This window comes from Conger conger, chromosome 12 (assembly GCF_963514075.1).
Source record: "Conger conger chromosome 12, fConCon1.1, whole genome shotgun sequence".
NCBI lineage: Eukaryota > Metazoa > Chordata > Actinopteri > Anguilliformes > Congridae > Conger > Conger conger.
The window spans coordinates 13116524-13138992 of NC_083771.1; the positions used below are offsets into that span (position 1 = coordinate 13116524).

Sequence of the window (22469 nt, forward strand, 5' to 3'; positions counted from 1 at the left end):
CCGCTCAATCTTCTGACGAAGGAACCGGAGAGACTGTGCCCGTGCGTCGCAGCGTCGGACGGTCTCTGTGCCAATCCCCTCACCGTGTACAACAGCCCCCCGGCCCTCAGAAAAGGGCCCTCACAGCCCCGAAATGGACTCACCGCCAAAACTGGGACAGGTCAGCCTGCTCTCCCCCACTGCCGTAAGGCACTCCCTAAAAAAACACAAAAATGCTCTTCCTTGGTGAAGGGGATATGCAAAGTATTCAAAATTATTGTAAATAGATAAGTATTAGTAGTACTAAATAGTGCTAAATAGTACTGATGAATTATGAAGTTTAAATCTGGAATATGCAGATGGTTCCCTCCTGGCTAGTTCGAATTCCCCCCTTGAATTTGTAATTTAACACCATGGGTAAGAGTTTTTTTCATGCATAATTGATAACCTCTGCCCAAATTGTATGGGTTTCTTTGGCACTGATTGTGTTAAGGTCCTCGTTCCCCCTGATTTTAGATGGAAGGAGAGGTCAGTCCAACGCAGAGGTCAAAGGCCAAGTACACAGGAAAAGTCCGTCTCTGCACAGCTCGATACAGGTGAGAGAGACCACGCTCTGTGCGACTGCGTGCAAATTAATAGGATCTTGACCCACTTCCTGTTTTAGAACCAATGGGATTCTGGGTAATCGAGTTTGGACCAGTGCATCATTAATTCCAGTTCATAGACAATCTTTTCTGTCGGTTCACTTGTTTACAGATGAGAGGTCTATTTAAGAGACAGTGTTGCTGGTTATTTTGGGCAATTGAGTTTGAGAGATTAGTGCAATATCACTTTTCCCACCTCAGTGAACTCTGCAAGCTTCATACGCTCCACTGCTGCCTGGCTCTAAGTCCCTTGGGACTCAAATCTCTCAAATGAGCACATAAAAATAATCCCAGTGATAAAGCTGCTGTGCCTACAGCTGCCAGTGTAGTGTGATGCTAATGGCTTACAGACCGCTGTAGCAGAACTGCATGTGCTCCAGTCCTACCGTTTACACTCTGCAACCTACTGTAAAATCTTGAAAATTGAGCTGGTCTAGCTGGGTATGAGCTGGTCAACCAGCATGGTCAAGCTGGTCTAACAGGGCATGACCTGGCCAACCAGCGTGGCCAAGCTGGTCATAAAGTTATGTTCGACGTAGCCAGACTTAAAAAATGTACCTGTTGCCTGTTGCAAACTATTCTCCTAGGTAACACTAAATGAAAAGCAACAGCAACAACTTGACAAATCCTCTAGGCATATATGGGGACAGTGAGTCAATTGGATGTTTTCCTTTCAGCTGGGCTAAGGTATTTGAATAAATCCATGAGCTTTCATCTGAATTTGAGCAGGTCTCTGGTCGGTGGGCGTAGCACAATGCAGGAAAACCTGCAGTTAGCTGTAGAAGTAAAATCCAGAACAGCCGTTTCAGTTCATCTTCCACTTTTGGGTTATGCGTTTTACTCTGTGAACTTATCCAGCAAACTCAGTTAATCCTCCTTTGTGATATATCCCAGTAACGGTGGACTGTCTTGGGCATATAGCAGCACTAAAATTTTATACTAATTGTGCTTTTCAGAATCCTTTAGGGGACATGATTAATGTAAACCAATCAAGCAGTAGAAGTATTCTAGTCAAGCAAACACACACTGCTTAGCAACATTCGCACGATATAATGGATCAGCATGAATGCGCATTGTCTGGGGTGGACGTAGCTGCCCCTAGCCGTATTTTATGATGATGCAACAGGCGTGAATATAAGCACAACGTCAGAAGTAGTTACGACCGACTTAACAGCTCAGACCAAAGTATTTACGTCCAGCTGGTGCAACCGGCCCCAGGGCCTTAGTTGGTCAAACCTTGCCTTGCCAGAATTCAGTAGCTTTGCTATGACACAGCATTTTTTTACAGTATAGTGCTTTTAATACATTGTTCCTGTCCAGTTATAACCCTTATGATGGACCAAACGAACACCCTGAAGCAGAGCTCCCCCTTGTGGCTGGAAAGTATCTATATGTCTACGGGACGATGGACGACGATGGCTTCTACGAAGGTTTGTTCACGTCACCATTTTAATCGCATCTCTAATAACCTGCCTGGTTACATTTCATCTTAAATGGGGTGACTTTGGCTCAGGAGGTAAGATCAGTCGTCTGGCAGTTGGAGGGTTGCCGGTTCGATCCCACCCTGGGGTCTGTTGAGCAAGACACCTAACCCCCAAATGGCTTCTGATGAGCCGATTGGTGCCTTGCGTGGCAGCCGATCGCTGTTGGTGTGTGAGTGTGTGCTATATGAATGCCAACCTTTTATCATTTTACCATTTACAAATGTGGTATAGATCATTTTTATTGCCAAGTATTTGAATCCCTGGTTAATACGTGTTTAAAGATGGTTAGGAGCTGAAAGCTTGGGCGGGAACATGATGGCAGGCTCAGGGGGCGATACAGAGGAAATGGCGTTCACAAACGCAGCCTGATTTAGGTCAAGCTGTTGTTCATATGTAGCCTCTGCTCTCTCTTTGTACATGACATGTACAGTCTGACGATGAATAAGTGTGATATTTCTGCAGATGCATGCTTTCACGAGCTCAGCCCTGTCTCGGGGACGTTTATTTGACCCCCGCGTGCAAATCTCATACGCAGCGTGGGCATGCAAGAAGTCACTTGAGCCTAATTAATTTTTTATCTTCGCTAATTGAGGTTGCTATTTTTGGAGGCTGACATTACATGCAGGCATTATTTAGACACGGGAGCCTTTCTGTGCCGATGGCTGATTATTAGCATTGTGCTAAAACTCTGCCTATCAGGTTGAACATCGGTTCGTTTTACGTCGTTTGAAGGTTTTTTGGAAGTAATGTTCATTTATTTTTTAACCTCTCCACCACCATGCAAGGAGTGAAGCACCACATACTACACACAAACCCCTTCTTATATTCATCTATCTCTATGCCTGGCTTGATATACTGTATGTGCTGCTTGAAAAACCTGTTGAGTAGGAATCCTGAAGTCTGAGGACAGCAGTACTCCTGGTTTGTCTTTCCGATCGATTAGTTACCTGATTAATACCACTGATTGGCCAACGATTTAACTCACCTGGTTTCCCAGTTTTAAAGGTACCATATTGTGGAAAATGACATTTCCCTGTGTGGATTATAAAGGAGTTGAAGGTGTTATAAAAACACTGTGAAAGTATCAAAATGGATTAGAAATCTATGCAATCTGTATGAAGAAAATGGGCGTTTTAAAGAGCCGTGAAGTTATGACGTCACTACTCTTATTAGCTTCAGCACGGCCCTTGCTTCAGCACCTTGTAGCCTAACCAGCAAATCAGAACAGAGGTTCACTGATATCAATGAGCCTTAAAGACACAGTCACTAAAACAGCCTGTTCTTGGAAAAGCTCATGAGAGGTGCTGGAGAATGGACATGTAAAACTGGACACAGATTGTTTTGAGACTTAAAACCACACAAACATCTTCTTATGGATATCAGGGCCTAAAATATAAAACTGGCGTACAATATGGGATGTTTAAATCCATCCTGGTCAGAGGGGGATAATGAATTAGCAATACTACTGGCCCCTAGAGCCAGATTTGAGTATGCCATAGAGTTCAACTTAAATATGATTGACAGGCTTCCTATCCAATGGGGTGCAAGAGCTTTAATTTGAACTAATGTGCTCCTAACCACAATAAATGGACACAATATGGCCATATTTGTGGCTAGTATCTATTATTTACAAACACAAGAAGGGCCCAACACATTTTTTTTCCAATGAGAACCACGTATAACCAGCATTCTCATGTATACACTGCTTTGCTTTGTTGACATGAGTCAGGTGATGGTATGCACAAATTGTTACCTATTTAGTAATATAATACTAAAGTACACATGATAAATGCTAAGAAAGAATGCTAAATACTACCATAAAATAGTTACATACATTAATCAGCCAATCATGTGGCAGCAACTAAATTCATAAAAGCATGCAGATGTGGTCAAGAGGTTCAACTGTTGTTCAAACCAAATTTAAGTGACGTTGTCTGTGGAATGATTGTTGGTGCCAGACAGGGTGGTTTGAGTATCTCAGAAACTGATCTCCTGGAATTTTCACACACAACAGTCTCTACAGTTTCCAGAGAATGGTGCGAAAAACAAAAAACATCCAGTGAGCAGCATTTCTGCAGCCATTGTCCTCTATGGACTCCAAGTCGGGAACTTGGGTATCATAGAAAAATCCCCCACTGGGAATAACGACCTTCATGTGTGCACAGCTCATAAATCTGATATTTCTGACAGCCCATGAATATAGCATATATGGCTTTCATACCTGATATTTGGCTGTTATGCATATAACAAGCAGCCACTGTCAGATGTTTGAGGTCAAAGAGCTTCAAGTCTCCCTCTGACATGATCTCATACACCCGCCACACGTATAGCATATAAATATCATAGTAATATTTTTTGAAAAGTTGTGAAATCCAATTTGTTGATTTTAATCCAGCTCACGTGCTGTACGTTTTTCCTCTTTGTTAAGTAAAGCAACAGTCAATTTCATCCGGAGTGTTCTGGAAAACAAATTCACTGTGGTGAAAAATGAGAGAACAAAGGACCGACTGCTGTTTGAAAGAAAAACTGCATAACCCCGCACCGGCTGAAAACATGCCAGGCTTCGACTGGATTGGGCTGCTTCTCTGTTATCTCAGAAGGGAGCTCTTTGGTGTGGGATCAGAAGAAAGGCTAGGGAAAAGTTACAAGCTGTGGTGTTAAGGAGATGAAAACGGACCAAGAACTGGAAGACGCAATTTGAAAAGAGCTAGTTGATTTTAACAGCCGAAGTACTACAAATGCTGAGATAGTTTAGCTAGGGGCCTCTGTGGAAAAAGTGGGTTCATTCAGATCAGATACAATTGGGAGTGCTTCATGCTTTAAATACAATTTTAATGCTGAAGGATTTTGCGCACGTACACACACAAACACAATTTTAATGTTGAGGGTTTTTTACACATGCACGAACACATATAAACTGTGTGTATGCTTGTGTGTGTGTGTGTGTGTATATATGTGTGTGAAATATGCTTTGATGGTCAGCTCTCCACACTATCACACAAAAGTCATCCGATAATTATGCAAAAACATGTCAAGTCATGCGGGAAATTGTTTTACAAACAGCTGGGGAAAATTGCAGTTGGACCCTAAAATATGTATACATATTTTGACCTGAATTGCCAATGTTTTACTTGAATGGTAAATGGTTGGCATTTATATAGTTCCTTGATCCAAAGTGCTGTAAAATTTATGCTTCTCATTCACCCATTCATACACACACAGACCAACAGCAATTGGCTGCCATGCAAGGCACCAACCAGCTCGTCAGGAGCAGGAGCGTCTTATTAAGAGACACTTCGACACACCCAGGGCGGGATTGAACCGGCAACCCTCTGACTGCCTGACGAAAGCTCTTACTGCCTGAGCCAAAGTCACCAGTATGGAACACAAATCAAAAGCTCCAGGATGATAGTAAAAGCTCAAGAACACATTTGTGTGGGCTTTAAGAAACCTGCTCTGTGTCTCTCAGGGGAGCTGCTGGATGGACAGAGAGGCCTGGTTCCCTCCAACTTCGTGGACTTCATCCAGGACAAAGAGGCGGCCTCCGCCGCCGACGGGGACAAGGACGGGGGCTACGCCAACCACGCCGACGGGGGGGGCCCGCAGGGGGACGGAGCCCTGCAGCAGGACGGCCTGGGCGAGGACCCCCTGGACCCCTGCGGCGGAGGCCCCGGGGCGGCCTCGGACGGAGCCGGGGTGGAGGAGGACGCGACGGGGGGCGAGGACGTGGTGCCGTACCCCCGGAAGATCACCCTGATCAAGCAGCTGGCCAAGAGCGTCATCGTGGCCTGGGACCCCCCGCTCGTCCCCCCGGGCTGGGGCCCGGTCACGGGCTACAACGTCCTGGTGGACACGGAGGTGCGGGCCAACGTGGCGTTCGGCGGCCGCACCAAGCTGCTGATCGAGAAGCTGAACCTGGCCGAGTGCACGTACCGCGTCTCGGTGCAGAGTGTGACGGGGCGCGGCGTCTCGGATGAGCTGCGCTGCTCCCTGCTGGTGGGCCGGAGCGTGGTGGTGGCGCCCTACTGCCTCCGCGTGGATGACATCACGCAGGTCTCCGCCCTGGTCTCCTGGATGCCCAGCAACAGTAACTACAGCCACACGGTGTTCCTGAACGGGGCCGAGCACCAGGCGGTGCGGCAAGCCTGCTACCGCTGTCGCCTGGCTGACCTCAGGCCCATGACCGTGTACAAGGTGACGGCCCAGGCCAAGCCCCACCAGATGCCCTGGCAGCTGCCGCTGGAGCAGAGGGAGAAGAAGGAGATGTCCCTGGAGTTCTGCACCCAGGCAGCAGGTCAGAGTCACCGCCCCCAGTCCCCAAGTCAGAGTCCCCAAGTGCCCCAGTCCCCCTGTCAGAGACCCGAGTCCCCCAGCTAGAGTCGCTGCGTCAAATCAGGTGGCGGTTTTGCATTGTGGCTCCCCTGAGCCTCTTTAGATGTCAGGTTTCCATTTGGATACCGGTACTGGTGCAGCTGTGTAATGGTAGCCTACCTGTCTAATCACACCTTCTTTTGGAGAAAACAACTTGTTAGTTTGGTTAATATTACACTGATTATAAAAGGGCCTCTGAACCTTCTTGGTGATGGCACATTTTTAGTAGCACTTGACACTGTGGATAGGAGCTCCTGCCAGGCGATTATGAAGTGATGTATGTGATTGATGATTGACAGCGTGTGGCTTGGTGAACCGCTTTCTCCCGGCGCAATGAAAGGCCGGTAGCGAAGCGGTCGCTACGGTCGACACATGTACATGCCGGCAACCGCCGCTCCTGAATATGAAATGAAAAGCTCCCAGCGGGCGTACTGCGCGGGCGCGGCCGGAACAGCGATCGTTATTGGACCGCCTTGAGCGCGCGCGGCGCAGACGACCGTCCTCCGACCGCGACCGGAGCGGGACCGCGGAGGCTAAGAGCAACTTCCCCGTGCCAACGCGAGGAGTTGGTGAATAAAGACTTTAAAAAGCGCTCGCTCAATCTAAATCCCGTTGGGCGAGTAGCGCTCGCTGCAGGCATTATGGAGGGAAAGGGAAGGATCCCTCCTTGCAGTCTAATTGCAGGACGCAGACTGAGGTCTATGAGGTCTTAGTGCAGACTTAGTGTTGGGGGCCAAATGGCATTGAGGCTGTGTGTTGTGTGTGCCTATATTTATCCTTCTATCATTATCTGTCTATATATCTATCTGTCTCTCTGCCTCTCTGTCTCTGTCAATCAGTCAATCTAACTGTCTGTCTGTCTCTATCTTTCAATCTGTCTATCTGTCTTTCTCTGTCTATTAATCTATCTATCTATCCATGTATCCATCTGTCTGTCTCTATCCGTGTATCCATCTGTCTGTCTATCTAGCTAGCTGAATTTCTGCCTTGCCTTGTAGTGACCTGACAACTAACCCCCCCCCCCCCACGCACACAGGACCGCCCCTCCCTCCGCAGGATGTGCAGGTGCAGTGTGGCCACACCCCGGGGGTGCTGCAGGTGTGCTGGTGCCCCCCCGCCCTCTCCGAAACGGGAACCTCGAACGGGGCCAGCGTGATCGGCTACGCCGTGTGCACTAAGGGACAGAGGGTAGGTGTGGCAGGACGCAGGGGGGGCCAAGTAACCCGCCCAAATGGTTCCTTTTTACCGCTGGGACACCTTTTAAACTCGTGTCCTATGTTGTGGAAAATGACATGTCATTTGCGATGTGGATTATTAAGGTACAATAAAAAACATTGTGAAAGTGCATTTAAACAAACCGTTTGGACTTCCGTGAAGTTCCGTGAAGGAACAAACAAAGTGCTCGGTACAAACGGCATTCAGCTTGTTGGAGCTAACCAACCAATCAGAACAGTGATATCAGGTCGAACGATATCAATCAGCCTTAAAGACACAGTCACTAAAACAACCTGGTCTTGGAGACGATCATGGAGAATGGGCGTGTGAAACTGGATAGTTTTCGGAACTTAAAAACACACAAATGTCTTCTTATAGATATCAGGACCTTAAAATTAAATAGTGAAAGGTGCAGGATATGGGACTTTTAAACACAAAGGTCCTGTGTCATACTGTACTCCCAGAAATAATGGTTTGAAAAGTAAAAATGAAAAGGGCAGGCTTATGCAGATTACATAGTTTAAAATGATTGTCTGTTTTCACAGGAGCTCAGTAGTGATGTAATAACTGGGGCCAATTGTGACTGGAAAAAGTGTGAAGTAGAACTGAGTTAATATTGTACCAGGCTTTAGGTATCACGCCATATTCAATCAATGCCAAACAAAATAAAATGAGATTAATAAATCACAGCACCTGTCTACGACTGGCAGGTTTGACTTCCTTGGAGAAATGCACTTTGCAGTTTTGAGTCAGCTCTTTAATTGAAATAATTTTGGTAAACCTATTGCTTTCATGCGCCATCCTGGTTTTGCTTGCTTAGAGACAGCTGTGCTTGGTACTGCTGTCTGTTTTGCTATAATATACTGTATGTGCATCCATATAACGCTCCTATCATTTATTGTCCTGAAACAATAGAATTGGATTGCTTGTGCAAGCATTGGGCCTCTTTCTAAAGCATCCGTCAGAAAAAAATAATGTGCAAATACTAGTGTGTAAATCCTGCTTCAGGAAAAATGATTTACTTCTGCCACTCCAGTAAGAGAACTAGATTTCAACAGAAGCCTGCGACCTGGGACACACCCGTTTGTGTCAGTAACGCACCTTCACACACGCACATATAATGGACATTGACTAAACCATCACGTTTTTATGAGCCTGCACTGGCCTATATAAGACACTCTTCTGTCCTCTGCTGGAGTATAAGCAACACTGCACTCAAAGGCCTCTCTTTAGAGGGTTTTTTGGGTGTCCGACGCTTAGCCTTGTTTGTAGGTGGCAGCCCGTCTCTTTATCTTGCATTATTCACATGAGCAGACTTCTGACCTCTCAGAACCTGTGACTTCATAGCACTGTTCCAGTGCAGTTCTCAAATGCAGTGTCCCAATACAGTGTTCTGTTAAAGGCAAGCTGAAACGGATGCAAGAGCAGCACTAGCTTCTGGGATATGACAGACGCGAGTGAAACAGATCTTTCAGGGGGGTTGGAGGACGGGGTGTTGATTTGAGCTTGAAAGGATATTGATTGGAGGGGAATGGAAAATTAACAGATATTTGTCCAAGTCCAAGCCCACTGGTACATGATGATGTCATATCTCTTAAAATTTTGTTTTCCAGAAAGTGGAAGGAAAAGAACTTCAAAACTGTGTTTACAATTATTACAATTAGTATTACAATTTTATTAAAATTTTATGAATGGTATTACACTTTCATAAATGTTTTGGAATATGTACTTTAAGACAACAAGAATTCAGTTTGTCTTTAAATAGGATTTAATGTTTTTAGCAGGGCCCAGCCTATACACTGTTATTAGAATTTTTTTTTTTGATTGATTACTTTAGTGAATGATTTGCTGATTGATTAGGATGCAGTGGCCTATTATGGGTTATAGATGATGCTAATGCGAATGGTGATGCTAATGCTAATTGATTATGCTAATGCTAATGGCGATGCTAATGTTAGTGGATGATGCTATTGCTAATTGACGATGCTAATGCCATTGGACAATACGGCTGTTTGGCTTTTCCCAGATCGCGGAGGTCCTGTTTCCCATGGCGGAGTTCGTCTCCATCGAGCTGGGCAGGATTCAGGGCCTGGAGGCCAGGGAGGTGGTGGTCAGGACGCTCTCCATACAGGGGGAGTCCCAGGACTCTCCGGTCGCCGTCATTCCAAACAGCCTGCTCGTGCCTCCCCACCCTCAGCCTCTGCCCCACCCTCACGCGATGCAGCACCCCCACACGCTGCCCCACCCTCAGCCGCACACACAGCCGCACCCTCAGCCGCACCCTCAGCCCTACCCCCACACGCTGCCCCACATGCAGCCCCACCCGCTGCCCCACCCGCCGCACGGCCTCCCCAAGCCCCAGCCCCGCCTCCCCCCAGCAAGTGCCGGAGAGCCCCAGACCAAAGAGGAGGAGCCCGGCCTGCGGTCGGGCCAGTCCTGGGACCCCCCGCCCCCCGGCCTCCACACCCTGGAGACGCCCCGCTTCCCCGGACGACGGTCGCCCTCCCCGCAGAGGATCCTGCCGCAGCCGCGGGGGGCCCCCATTCCCGACACCGTGGCCAAGGCCATCGCCCGCGAGGCAGCCCAGAGGGTGGCGGCGGAGAGCGGCCGGGTCAGTGCCACGGCAACCCCCAACACAACGCTTTACTGCTGCCGAAAATAACAGTACATCTCAGTACAGTTACTTAGCTGACGCTTTTATTCGAAGCGACTTACGGTCGATTCGACTAAGCAAGGGCCGACCCCCCCCCCCCGGGGGTTAAGCCCAACTGCTACACTGATCTTATTGCGGTTACACTGGGGCTTGACCCACAAACCTTCCAGGTCCCTGTCAAGCACGTTAGTCACTAGGCTATAGGCTACCCCCTTGATACTGGAAAGTTGAATCATTATTTTAATAATTGTCATCATAATGCTACACATAGACAGGGACAGACAAAAAAGACTATTGAATAGGAAGTATTGTATATACTATGCAATGATATTGCCCTCGGGAGTAAAGTTTATTGATTGAGTTAATTCTGCATACAAAATGTAATTTCCTTCAAATCCAGATAGACATGGACAAAATTACAGCAGTACACTATGTACATAGTATGTGGGTAGATTCCAATATTAAGACTTTTTTATATTTGTACTTATTTGTAACTCTTGCGCTTTCATTTCTGTAACTTCTTCTGCGGTAAAGTGTCTTTGGGTGTTTAGAAAATTTTTTAATAAAAGGTATTATTACTATTTACACATAAAATAAATGAACAAAAGTTTCCGCTCTAACGCTAACCCTCACCCCTGATAGATATGGTCAAGATTTGTACTTATCTACTAATAGGGTAACAGTGCCGGTCACACCCTGCACTCGGACGAGGAAGAGGAGGAGGAGGAAGGTTATGAGTCCGCGCACGTCAGGAGGCGAGGGGCGTCCGTGGACGAGTTCCTCCGGGGGTCCGAGCTGGGCCGGCAGGTATGGCCAAATCCCTGCCCCTCTGTGCTCTGTGGGGAGGTCCGGGGGGGTTTGGGGGGGCTGGGGGTCCAGGGGGGTTTGGTGGGGGTCCGGGGGGGGGTTGGGGAATGCTGACGTTCCGGGGCTGGATATATTCCCACAGCTCCAGTACAGCCACAGCGAGGAGTACCACACGGAGAGCAGCCGCGGCTCTGACCTCTCTGACATCATGGAGGAGGATGAGGAGGAGCTGTACTCCGAGATGCAGCTGGAGGAAGGCCGGCGGAGGAGTATGGGCCCTCACGGCGCCCTAAAGGTACCCCCCCGTGATCAGAATAACCCCTCGCAAATACATACCTGTGTTGGATTCAAATACTATTCTGTGCTCCACTGATCTTGCCTGATGCAAGAACCAGAAGGAGGGGTTTGCACTGTTTGTGCTGTAAGTGTATTTCATAGGGTCCAATACATCAGTAAAGGGTACAAAAGTATTTGAATCCAAAAAATGTGCCCAGGAAGGACTTTCCCTTGATTTTGATTTTTCCTTTGCTTTAAGGTTTTGGGGAACGCCTCCTCTTCGGGACGCCAGATCCGCCATGTTCGGGATTCCGGTCGAGGGCCTCCCCAGCGCAGGCCTATAACAGTCCCTTCCATTGGTCAGTACGGTCCTTTCCCCCAGACTTTTTCACATGTCTGTGTGTCCCACGTGTGGCTCTCTTCACCTGAGCATCCCCATGGAAATGTCATTTCACACCTGCGTACCGAAGACATTACTGCCCAGTCCACAGCTCCTGTCTGTGCTACTGATCCACACTCACATCTGTGTATCTGTTACCAACAGGATCACCGTTTCAATCGGTTCAGTTTGTCCTTTTCACTAATAGTCTGGAAAAGTAATAATTTTTGTCTGTTTTAAGATAAGTTTTCATAATTCTAATAATTCTGTTTTTTGTTTTTTTTGTTTTCCCCCATTTATTTATTCTCCGATTCAGAATCACCAGTTAATTTGTGATAAACATAGATGAACATGCAATAGGAGAGTCCAGTCCTTTGTTATTTGGGAGTCAAGCTCAATATCTGCGGACAGAGACTAGTCTCAGTATTTTTGACACGTGTGTATCATTATGCATACATAAGAGACACATATACAAATATGTTTTACTCTTCACAAAAAAATATCTCTCTACTTGTATCTTGTTAATTGCCATTTAAATTAGGTATGAAACTATAGTCGATCCTATCATGAATCAACAATTGATCTATTGTCAATCCATATGTATTTGGTGATTGCCTTGGTGATTTTTTTGTCTTTTTATTGCCAGAAGCACAGCACTGTGAATGTTTAGGTACATTCAATACACCAATTCTTCTACTAAAAAGCCTGTGTTTTCTTTTAACGTAACGTTACTGGGATTTTCATGTCTAGTCTCTAGAATTAGCAGAAACACGTCAAAGGAGAATGGCCAGACTGGTAAAAGCTGACAGGAAGGTGGATAGGCTACAGCAGTAGAAGTCTAATTAATACCCAATGAAGTGCTCACTGAGTGTATATATAGAATATGTCTACACAGTATGTATGCACAAGGTATTTGTGCCAAAAAATGTATATATTTGTACAAATCAGTGCAGATTAATTTAACTGACGATTTACAAGAAACAAACAGTATTTGTTTGTGGAAAGTAAAACGCATTTGTGTCTTATTATGGATAATGATACACACATTCGTCAGTAACAATGGCACTAATCGCTATCTATGAATATCCCATGGAGTCAAAGAACAATAAGTTGATGTTTCCCTGCTGGCAAATTTTAAATTGGTTTGCAACACACAATTCAACACACTTTGAATTCTACAGCAAACCGTGAGCTGAGAACTATAAGGTTCAGAAATTTTTGTCAGAATGAGATGGTGTCTCAAATATATTGTTATAGGGCAGTAAATAGGGCATGTAAGTTTTATGCAAAAATTCTAAAAGTATAATAAAAGTATTAAAAAATGCTAAATTAAAAAGGTCATATCTGCTTGGAGCCCATTCACTTTGGAATCTTTGGAGCTCAATATCTCAAACCCCCTCAGAACGCATATAGAAACTTCTAATTCTCAGCTCATGAAACATTAAAGTAGAAAGTAACACAGCAAACAGCACCTCTCACAGCCACGGCCCCTATTGATGAGGCCATGCAGAACAGCCAATAGGAGTAAATGTGACGCTTTGATTGGTGTTTTCTGTAGAGATAACCCCTGAGAGTAACAGTGAGGGCAAGCCCTCGCCTCCGGAGGAGGATGGTTACTATGGCGATTTAGCGCCATGCAGGATTGGCCCTTCGCAGCGGACGGGGGCCCCTGAGGGCCGCTATGGTAGGTGTTGCGGCTCCCTTCTGGGCCGGTGAATGCCATGGAGTTTGATGGAAGCTGGCTCAAGCGTGTGAGCCAGCAAGGGGCCGACAAAATGGCTGCTCACCCAGGCTAATGAATGACTGTATGCTCCCCCCTTTTGGCCTGGACCCCAGGGAATGCCTCTGCACCCTCACCCTTCTAACCTACTTTTCCCACCCTAGCTTACTTTTCTGCTGCATGACTTGTTGCTAAAAGTTCAGGGTGGGCATTTTGAATGAATGACTGTTGACTACCTTTCAGTCCTGTTAAGGCAATATGCCAAAAATTGTATTCAGTGAATATGCAAACAGAAATTCTGTGCTTCCACTTTTTTGTATAAAACGGCGCTACTCAACTCAGGGTCTGCAGGCACTTGCTTCAACTGGGTGCTACACCGCCTGATTTCATGAATTAGCTTATCTGAACCGCGGACGTAAGATAATTAGTGAAATCTGGTGGTGTAGCGCACGGTCAGAGCGAATACCTGCAGAGACTGCGGCCTACAGGACAATTGAGTAGCGCTGGTATAAAACACAACTTCTAAATTCAATAATATTTCACAGTGGACATAGCTTATTAGCTTCTCAGTAACTTTAATGTAATGGACCAATTCCAGAATGATTATTGCATGAAAACTGAAAGAGAAGGTTCCAGGGTTTGTGCTTACTGTGAGAAATGCGACCTCCCTTGACATATTAAAGGTACTAAATGCGCATTTGGTTACCCTCTTTCCAGTGTTAGTAGTGCTGCATTGCTGCGTTTCCTGCCTAAGGACTGTGAGGGATTGTGTAACCGCCACAATCCCTTCACTATGTGTCTCTAATAAATTACGTTACTACGGCAAAGATACACCTACATGAATCCTCCATTTTGAAAGCGTATTAGTTTCAGTGTGCAGCCAAACAGCGATTCCAGCAGTCAGGAAGCTCTGTCCTCAGGTGACACAAAGAGAACAGATGAGACGCTTTCTAACGCCTATGATAGATGATGTCTCGCCATAGTTCTCAGTATGTTTTTCTGATAAGAAACTAATTTTGTTTTTTTTAACCCTTATGCTTGCCTGCATCTTGTTACAAAATATTGTGGATTTTCATTTATTATAGCATGACATTAACGTCTTGGAATCATGTTTGTGTGTGTACATATATGATTTACTGTATATGTCTCTCATGGTAAAATGTTTTGAATGGACTGAATATGCATGGTGGATGGTTGTCTGTCCTGTTTTTGCTCCCATGTTCACTGTGTGTTTCTCTTTTTACTCAAAATGGCAGATTTTTCTTCCATAATATACTGTACAAATGTATCTGCAGCCAATATACAGTATGCACATCAATTACATTATAACACCAAACCTTTTCCTATTTATGGATTTCATTTTTGCACACATCAGCTTAGCCTGCTGTACCCTGAAAGACCACGGATAATAAACTAGAGAAGGGACTGCCTACTAGACTACCAGCTCCACCGATCACAAGTCGTAACAATACATTGAGCAACGCAGATTGTGATTGGTGGATACTTGCGTCTAGCAAAGAAAGGCATTGCATCCACCAATCACAAGTGACATTGGTAACAACACATTAAGCAAAACAGATGGTGATTGGCAGATATTTACTTCCTGCTAAGAAAGGCATTGCATCCACCAATCACAAGTGACATTGGTAACAACACATTGAGCAACACAGATGGTGATTGGTGGATACTTACTTCCTGCAAAGAAAGGCATCGCATCCACCAATCACAAGTGACATTGGTAACTGTTTTACCCCTACTTTGTTATTCCTGTGACAGACAGGGATGTGTCCAGTAACAAGAAGAGACTGAGGATCCTTATACTGCGAAATGGGTGGTGCTATAAAGTGTAATTTTCGATATACTTTCGATATGGTTCAAGCCCTGGTGTAGCCATGTTAAGATCTGCACAGCTATTGGGCTCTTGAGCAAGGCCCTTAACCCCCTTACTCCAGGGGGGATTGTCCCCTGCTTACTCTAATCAACTGTAAGTCACTTTGGATAAAAGTGTCAGCAATTGTTTTTGAGAGGGGTTCATTCAAGCCAGTGATTGAGTGTCGTGGCCGCAGCGATCACGCGTTTGCCAAGCCTCCCACTCCTGTGGCAGACCCTACAGAAGAACCAGATGCAGAGCTGCGTGTTTTTAACACAGAAATCTGTCTCTCCCACCCGGCAAAGCCAAAACACTCCAATTTTGCGCCTTTCATGAACATCAGTGTTCAATGCTGACGACGTGTTCAATGCTGTGGCAATGGTTTTTGTATCCTTGGACACCCCCTTTCACAAAGATGTATAATCCGGAACAGTAATAATGTAATAAGCCTCATGTAGTTATGGAGTTGAGAAGAGAAGGAATTCAGAGGCTGACCATCTGGCTTATTTGTAGAGCCCATTTGCTAAAGCTTTGTAAAAAACATACAAGAAACACATATGGAGTATACAGAAAATATTAAATACATACGTGTTATAGAACTGGCATATGTACTGTAGTTTTTGTACCACTCCCATACATTTTTAACAGTATAAGGCAATTCACCCTCACAATAACGTCACTATATATAAAATGAACCATAATCATTATATAAAGAGAAATATGTTTTTGAATATGTTTCAGTAAGACATAGTAATCAGCATATATGGCGTTTACAAACCTTTTTAGTATGGGAGTCTATGGCAGGACCAACAGCACTGTCTCAGGAAGGTGTGTGTTCTCTCCTCGTGTCTCTAGATGGCGGGCGAGAACACCCCGCCAACCGCTACTTGGACGAGTCGGAGCCGGAGGACCTGTGCCGGATATTCGTGGCGCTCTTTGACTACGACCCCCTCTCTATGTCGCCCAACCCAGACGCCGCGGACGAAGAGCTGCCCTTCAAAGAGGGGCAGATCATACGGGTCAGCACATACGCACACTGTGCTCTGTGATATAGGATTTTCTGTCTGACAAAAGGATACATTATGAGTCAGCATATACACTGTGTGCTCTGTGATATAGGATTCTCTGTATGACAAAGAATACATTATGGGTCAGCATATACACTGTGTGCTCTGTGATAGAGGATTCTCTGTATGACAAAGAATACATTACGGGTCAGCATATACACTGTAGTCTCCGTATGACGAAACATAAATAATAAAGAAGACCGTTCTAGATCCATAATTTAGCAACCAAACAAACCAATTCCTCCTTGTACCAGAGAATTAAACAGAGGATTACTCTTTCATGGCTTCATGTGTGATACAGTAGCAGATAGGGAGCTCATCCTGACTGGTGCTGCACCATCTCTACCAAGAGGAATTGCAGTTTAGCGGGCAAATTCTGGTTAAGAAAAACCAAGAGTAAATAATATATCGAGACAGCGATGCCAATAGAAACCTATGGGGAGACATTTCTCCACACATGCCTAGTCACATGCACAACCAAGAAAACGCAGGGTAATTATGTGGCAGTGAAACGTGCTTGAGCAGTTGCCAAATGAGGGCGCAAAGACTTGATATCAGGGCATTTTTTGGTAAATAAAAACAACTATATCTTTGTGTGCTTGGGAGAAAACATTCAGACATTGGAAGAAATAATACAAAACATAAAGACAATATGTTGCATAGATTGAACACAAATATATCAGTGGAAATATGTTGAATTTGCTGTCAAACATGAAGAGGAAAATATAGGTATCATTAGGGGGTGACTTCATATTAATTGGCAAAACTGATAGCTCGAAAGCTGGCCCCTTGAGAAAAAAGGGAAAGGACCCCGCTGATAAAAACAGCTTAAGCTAGGTTTTGAAACTGCTGGTAGCTGGTCATAGAGGGCTCATTCCCAGTTCCTCATTGGCTGCAGCTTACCCTTGCCGATTGGCTGGCTGCCTCTCCTAGGTGTACGGCGATAAGGACACGGATGGGTTTTATCGCGGAGAGATCGGCAGCAGGGCGGGGCTCATCCCCTGCAACATGGTGTCCGAGATCCAGGCGGAGGACGAGGAGACCATGGACCAGCTGCTGAAACAGGGCTTCCTCTCCCTCAACACCCCCGTGGATAAGATAGGTCAGTGACCTGTGTGTCAGGTCCTGCCAGTGGTTGAGAGTCATGGGGTAATCTTTGAAGACTTTCGGTGCGTTCACTGCGTTCGCACTCTGTTGGAAGGTTGGAACTTGGATAAAAGGGTGACGTAATTAACGTCACTCTGACCACACCACGTTAACACATGCTCAGAACAATGGGTGTCACCAAAAAATAAACACAACGTTCGGCTTTGATGCTTTGTTCAGGTGACCCATTTGTCATCATCTTAGAAACTCTGTCTACTCTGATAGTGCCCGAATTGGAATGATAGCCATTATAGCGAAATGACTTATCTTAATTGGAAGTCGAAACTGCCATGAACGCACCATTTACCCCACCATTTGCTCTTGACAACGGACAGTCACACCAAACACTGCACCTGTTTGCATGCATTTTGGTAGTTAAAGTGTCGGACCAGTGGTTTTAAAATATGTGGAAAAATATTTGTTTCCTAGTCTGAAAATATGATAGGCTAAATGTTAAGTGATAGGTCACACTGTATTGGCTCAATAAGTGGGTTGTAGACTCATAAGGAATCTGAGAAATAAGTAAATTCATCCCTGCCGTTTTTCTTGCAGATCGCAACCGGCGGGGTACTCGGCAGCCTCCGATAGCCACGAGGCGAATGGTCGCACTCTATGACTATGACCCCCGAGAGAGCTCCCCCAATGTTGATGTGGAGGTACCCCTTCCTATTATCCCACTCCTAAAAATGCTTATATACTGCAGCTCCATCCACAACGAACTGCCTGCAGCCTGTTGAACCAGTATAATGTAAGTTCAAATGTAGGTAAGTATGAACGTAAATGTATTGGAGAGCAAAAATATCAGAGAAAAAATACATCCCCGAAAAGCCCATAACGAGTTACCAAGTAGAATTGGTGGTAATTTTAGCCTACAGGCTGTAGGCAGCAGTTGAGATAGAATTATTTAGCCATCGTATTACTTGACAAAACGTTAGAAGGGCACAAGACGTGAATAGAATATAGAAGCGTCACTGTATGCGACAATGTTTTGGCTTACGGTCAACTTAGCTAAGATGTAGCACTGTAGCAACAAGTATGAATTGTGCAACTGAACAAAGACACAACTTTAGTTTTAAACTAAATAGTTATAATGTGACATTTAGTGTGGACTTTACACCCTAACTTGCAATCAAACTTACGTTATACTGGTTCAACAGCCTGCTGTACTGTAACCTCAGCCATGTACTCTAGCTGCACCCACAATTAATTCAGTCCACTCACTATCATTTCATGTATTGTAGCTTCACCTACAGTCCGGTGGTGTTACCAGAATGTCCTTGCACTTTGGTTGCACTTCTTAGTTACTTAATTTGCGCTTCTCTGTAATTCGCGGCAGGATAATGCACCTGTGGTGCATAAGCAGATTTTTGGGAGACTTCTGCCCACTGGCTGGTCTCTGCAGGGTGGGCAGACAGCCCTTTTTGGTGGGCACTACCACAGTTACAATTTGCTATTCTATTCATGAACTGACTCCTCCTTGTAGTTACTGTTGAATTCATGAATTGAATTTCAGTTCATTTTAAACTGAAACTGAATTAAAAATTGGATTGGTTGATAATTATGAGCCTATTGACAGATCTGTTCCCTCACGTCTGATGCCTTGTGCTTCTCTCTCAGGCTGAGCTGACCTTCTGCGCCGGTGACATCATTGCTGTTTTTGGGGAAATCGACGAAGATGGCTTCTATTATGTACGTATGGTCATCGGGTGCTTAAAGGGGCTTGATCGCTGACCTCATCCTCATCCTTATCTTCCAAACCAGAAGTCAATGCCAAGTTTTGTCGTCTCCGCAAACACGTCGTATTATGTCATCGAGTTTGTAGGAACTAGCTGAAGTTTGTTTACAAATATACATCCCCCTCTTGTCTTCCTGTGTAGGGTGAGATTAACGGCCACAGAGGTCTCATACCCTCAAACTTCCTGGAAGAGGTTCCTGCCGACGTGGAGGTCTATCTCACGGACACGCCCCGCCAGACCCAGGACACGCCGCCGGGGTCCGAGACCAAGCGGGTATGCGCTCTCCCGTGGCAAGGCCGCAGCTTCATGTCCTTGTTTTCTTGCAGGGGAGGCGTGTGTGAGTGGCAGTGCTAAAACCCCCCCGCTTCCGCATTTCCCAGCAGGTCCCAATGGAAATGTTGGGCCCCCCCAGAAGAGCCGCCTCCCCCACCGCGTGCCCTCCGCCACCCGAGACCGGGCCGGGCGCCCCGGGGCCCGAACTGGCCCAGGGGCCAAAGGTGTCCCTGGAGCCCTCGCTCCCCCTGGGCACCTGCAGTCCCATCAGGGCCCCTGACAGCCCCATCAGGGCCTCCCGTGACATGTCTGCTAAAAAGAAAAAGGGCTTGCTCTCCAAGGGGAAGAACCTGCTGAAGAAGCTGGCCGTGGTGAAGTGAGAACCCTCTTACCCAGCTCAGTGTTCGACAAAAAAAAACCACTATATGGCAAGAGGACTCGCATTCATCCATTACAGTCATTTTAAATGAAAGTGGAGAGCAAAAAATCTTGATGTAAAAAAACCAGTGTGGTTAAAACTAGGCCGCTGCCATACGGTACACATTTCAAGTTTGCGAGTTTTGGTAAAAATGCAGGGGCTGTTAGTACCAACTGGCTGGGTCGAAGTTTCGACCATATTCAGCTGTCCCCTTCCGTGGAGTCAGGAATGGGAGTGGGGTAAGATCGGAGTATAAAGAGCCCTGGTTTTAAAGGGCACCAAAGGGTGCTACAGCCAGCTAGGTGGGATCCAACATTGATGGCCATGGTAGCTCTCCACACCATGTAACTCACCAGAACAGCTCAGAACAATATATATACACTCACAGCACTTTACTGGGTATTTATTAGACTTATTTTTTTTAAACTTATTGGTGCTTTTGCTGATGTAGCCTATCCACTTAGAGGTTTGGACATGTTGTGTGTTCAGAGATGCTCTTCTGCATACCACTGTTGTAATGTGTGGTTATTTGCGTTGCTCTCACCTTCCTGTCAGATTTGACCAGTCTGGTCATTCTCCTCTGACCTCTCTCATTAACAACGCATTTCTGCCTGCAGAACTGCTGCTCATAGGATGTTTTTTTTTCACCATTCTCTCCAAACTTTAGAGACTGTTGTGCGTGAAAGTCCTAGGAGATCAGCAGTTTCAAACCACCGTCTGGCACCAACAATCATTCCACAGTCAAAATCACTTAGCTCACATTTCTTCCCCATTCTGACAATTGGTCTGAAAAACAGCTGAACCTCTTGACCATGTCTGCATGCTTTTATGCATTTGCTGCCACATGATTGTGGCTGATTAAATATTTGCATTAACAGGCTGGTGCATGGGTCTACCCAATAAAGTGCTCACTGAGTGTATATTTGAGTTGTTCTTCCGCTCCATAATGACCTTAACCTCAAGACTCACAAGTCAATACTGGTGTTTGATGTTATGATTATTCAAACCATTATCAAAATTGGCCTTATTAAAAAAATAATAATAAAAAACACAAAACATTCCTACTCATAGCTTCTTATCTTCAGTCTCAGCCAAGAACTTTCAAGGTGCACATTTTGCCTTCAAACATCTCAGCCTCTGGGCCAAACCATAACAACAATAAATTATCCAGACTCATGTATGTACAATAGTTAAAAAAGATATATATATATATATATATAAACTACTTCAGTATTGGTTTTGAAATGCCTAGTTGAACCCAACCTCCATGTCTTTTGCCTTAAATGCAAAACGGTTTGTATTTTTTGTCTGGTAAATGGAGCAAAACTAGATTGTATGTACTGTGTGCATTCATGTCGTGCATTCCTTCAAAAAAAAGAAGAAAAAGTAACAAGTCATGTGATTAAGTGACGTTCTGCTACTGTAGCTATGATTTCAAACAATTTTAGTTTCTGGGTTTTGGGGGAGATGTGACGTGCACTGCTGGTCCACTTTCTCAGTCCTGATCGTGGTTAATGCCGGTGGTCTCACAGTAGAACTGTAGAACTTCAGCAGCTGGGCGGGAACCCCAAAGTGTAGGTCAGGACCCAGGCAGGAATATGATGGCACTGAGATTTATCGGGATGACTGCAACTAAATATGTTCAAATGTACGAAGGGAGACCCATACTGCCCTGTTAAATGAACAACTATGAAAGCCAGCTCCAGAATCTCACCTCTTACAGATAAAGCATATCTGCATAGTTCACATCGGCATCGAAAAAGAGGTGTCTTCACAGACTGACAGGAATGAAGATGGGGGTGGAAGTGGGGGTCACCAGTCTGTAAGTCACCATTGTGAATCAATCAAAGCCATTGTTTGGTCTGAATTGTGAGCTGGTATGCAAAGGGAAATGTTTTACACTTCTCAAAGAACAAATGGCCAGTCAGGTCCTAATTCTTCATACTTCTTCAAAAAAATTAACTTAAGTGTTCAGATTGGAACTGACTGCCAAAACTGCCAAGCATGAAATGTTTTTGTCAGCCAAACAGACATTTCATTCATATAATTATATTGTGCATTTTCGTAAACACAGATTTCATTTGGCATTACTTTTAGATTAAGTTGCCATACTCCCCTTTTGTACTTTGTCCATCTGAAAATTGTTTTTAAGTGTTTATACTTGATTTTCAGACTGCCTTTATTTGTAAATTAAGATTTATATATAAAGTGTATGTTTTCCTCATTCTGACTTTAAAAAAACCCAAGTCTGCAATGGTGTGCTAGAGGGGAAAAACAAAAGTAATAACTGGCCTACATTTACAGGCATCAAGTACTGTGTGCATGTGTATAAACTTTTCTAATCAATAAATTTGATATTTTGCACAATTTCTGATGTTCTGGTGGTTTCGTGGAAAAATGATACACGCTTATTCCGCTGTCATTTTGCTTC

The 22469-nt window shown here is 45.1% G+C and overlaps 1 protein-coding gene across 1 annotated transcript; it reads left to right on the forward strand.

Annotated features, from left to right (window-relative positions):
• LOC133141962 (RIMS-binding protein 2-like) lies at nucleotides 1–22407 on the forward strand. The gene is made up of 15 exons (XM_061262814.1): nucleotides 1–160; nucleotides 496–575; nucleotides 1944–2053; nucleotides 5577–6401; nucleotides 7515–7666; nucleotides 9720–10304; nucleotides 11022–11153; nucleotides 11296–11448; nucleotides 11689–11788; nucleotides 16254–16417; nucleotides 17399–17567; nucleotides 18164–18267; nucleotides 19229–19300; nucleotides 19489–19620; nucleotides 19728–22407. Exons 1-15 carry the CDS (start codon nucleotides 134–136, stop codon nucleotides 19998–20000), a joined length of 3078 nt encoding a protein of 1025 aa, XP_061118798.1. The 5' UTR covers nucleotides 1–133; the 3' UTR covers nucleotides 20001–22407.
• The last annotated feature ends 62 nt before the right edge of the window (nucleotides 22408–22469 follow it).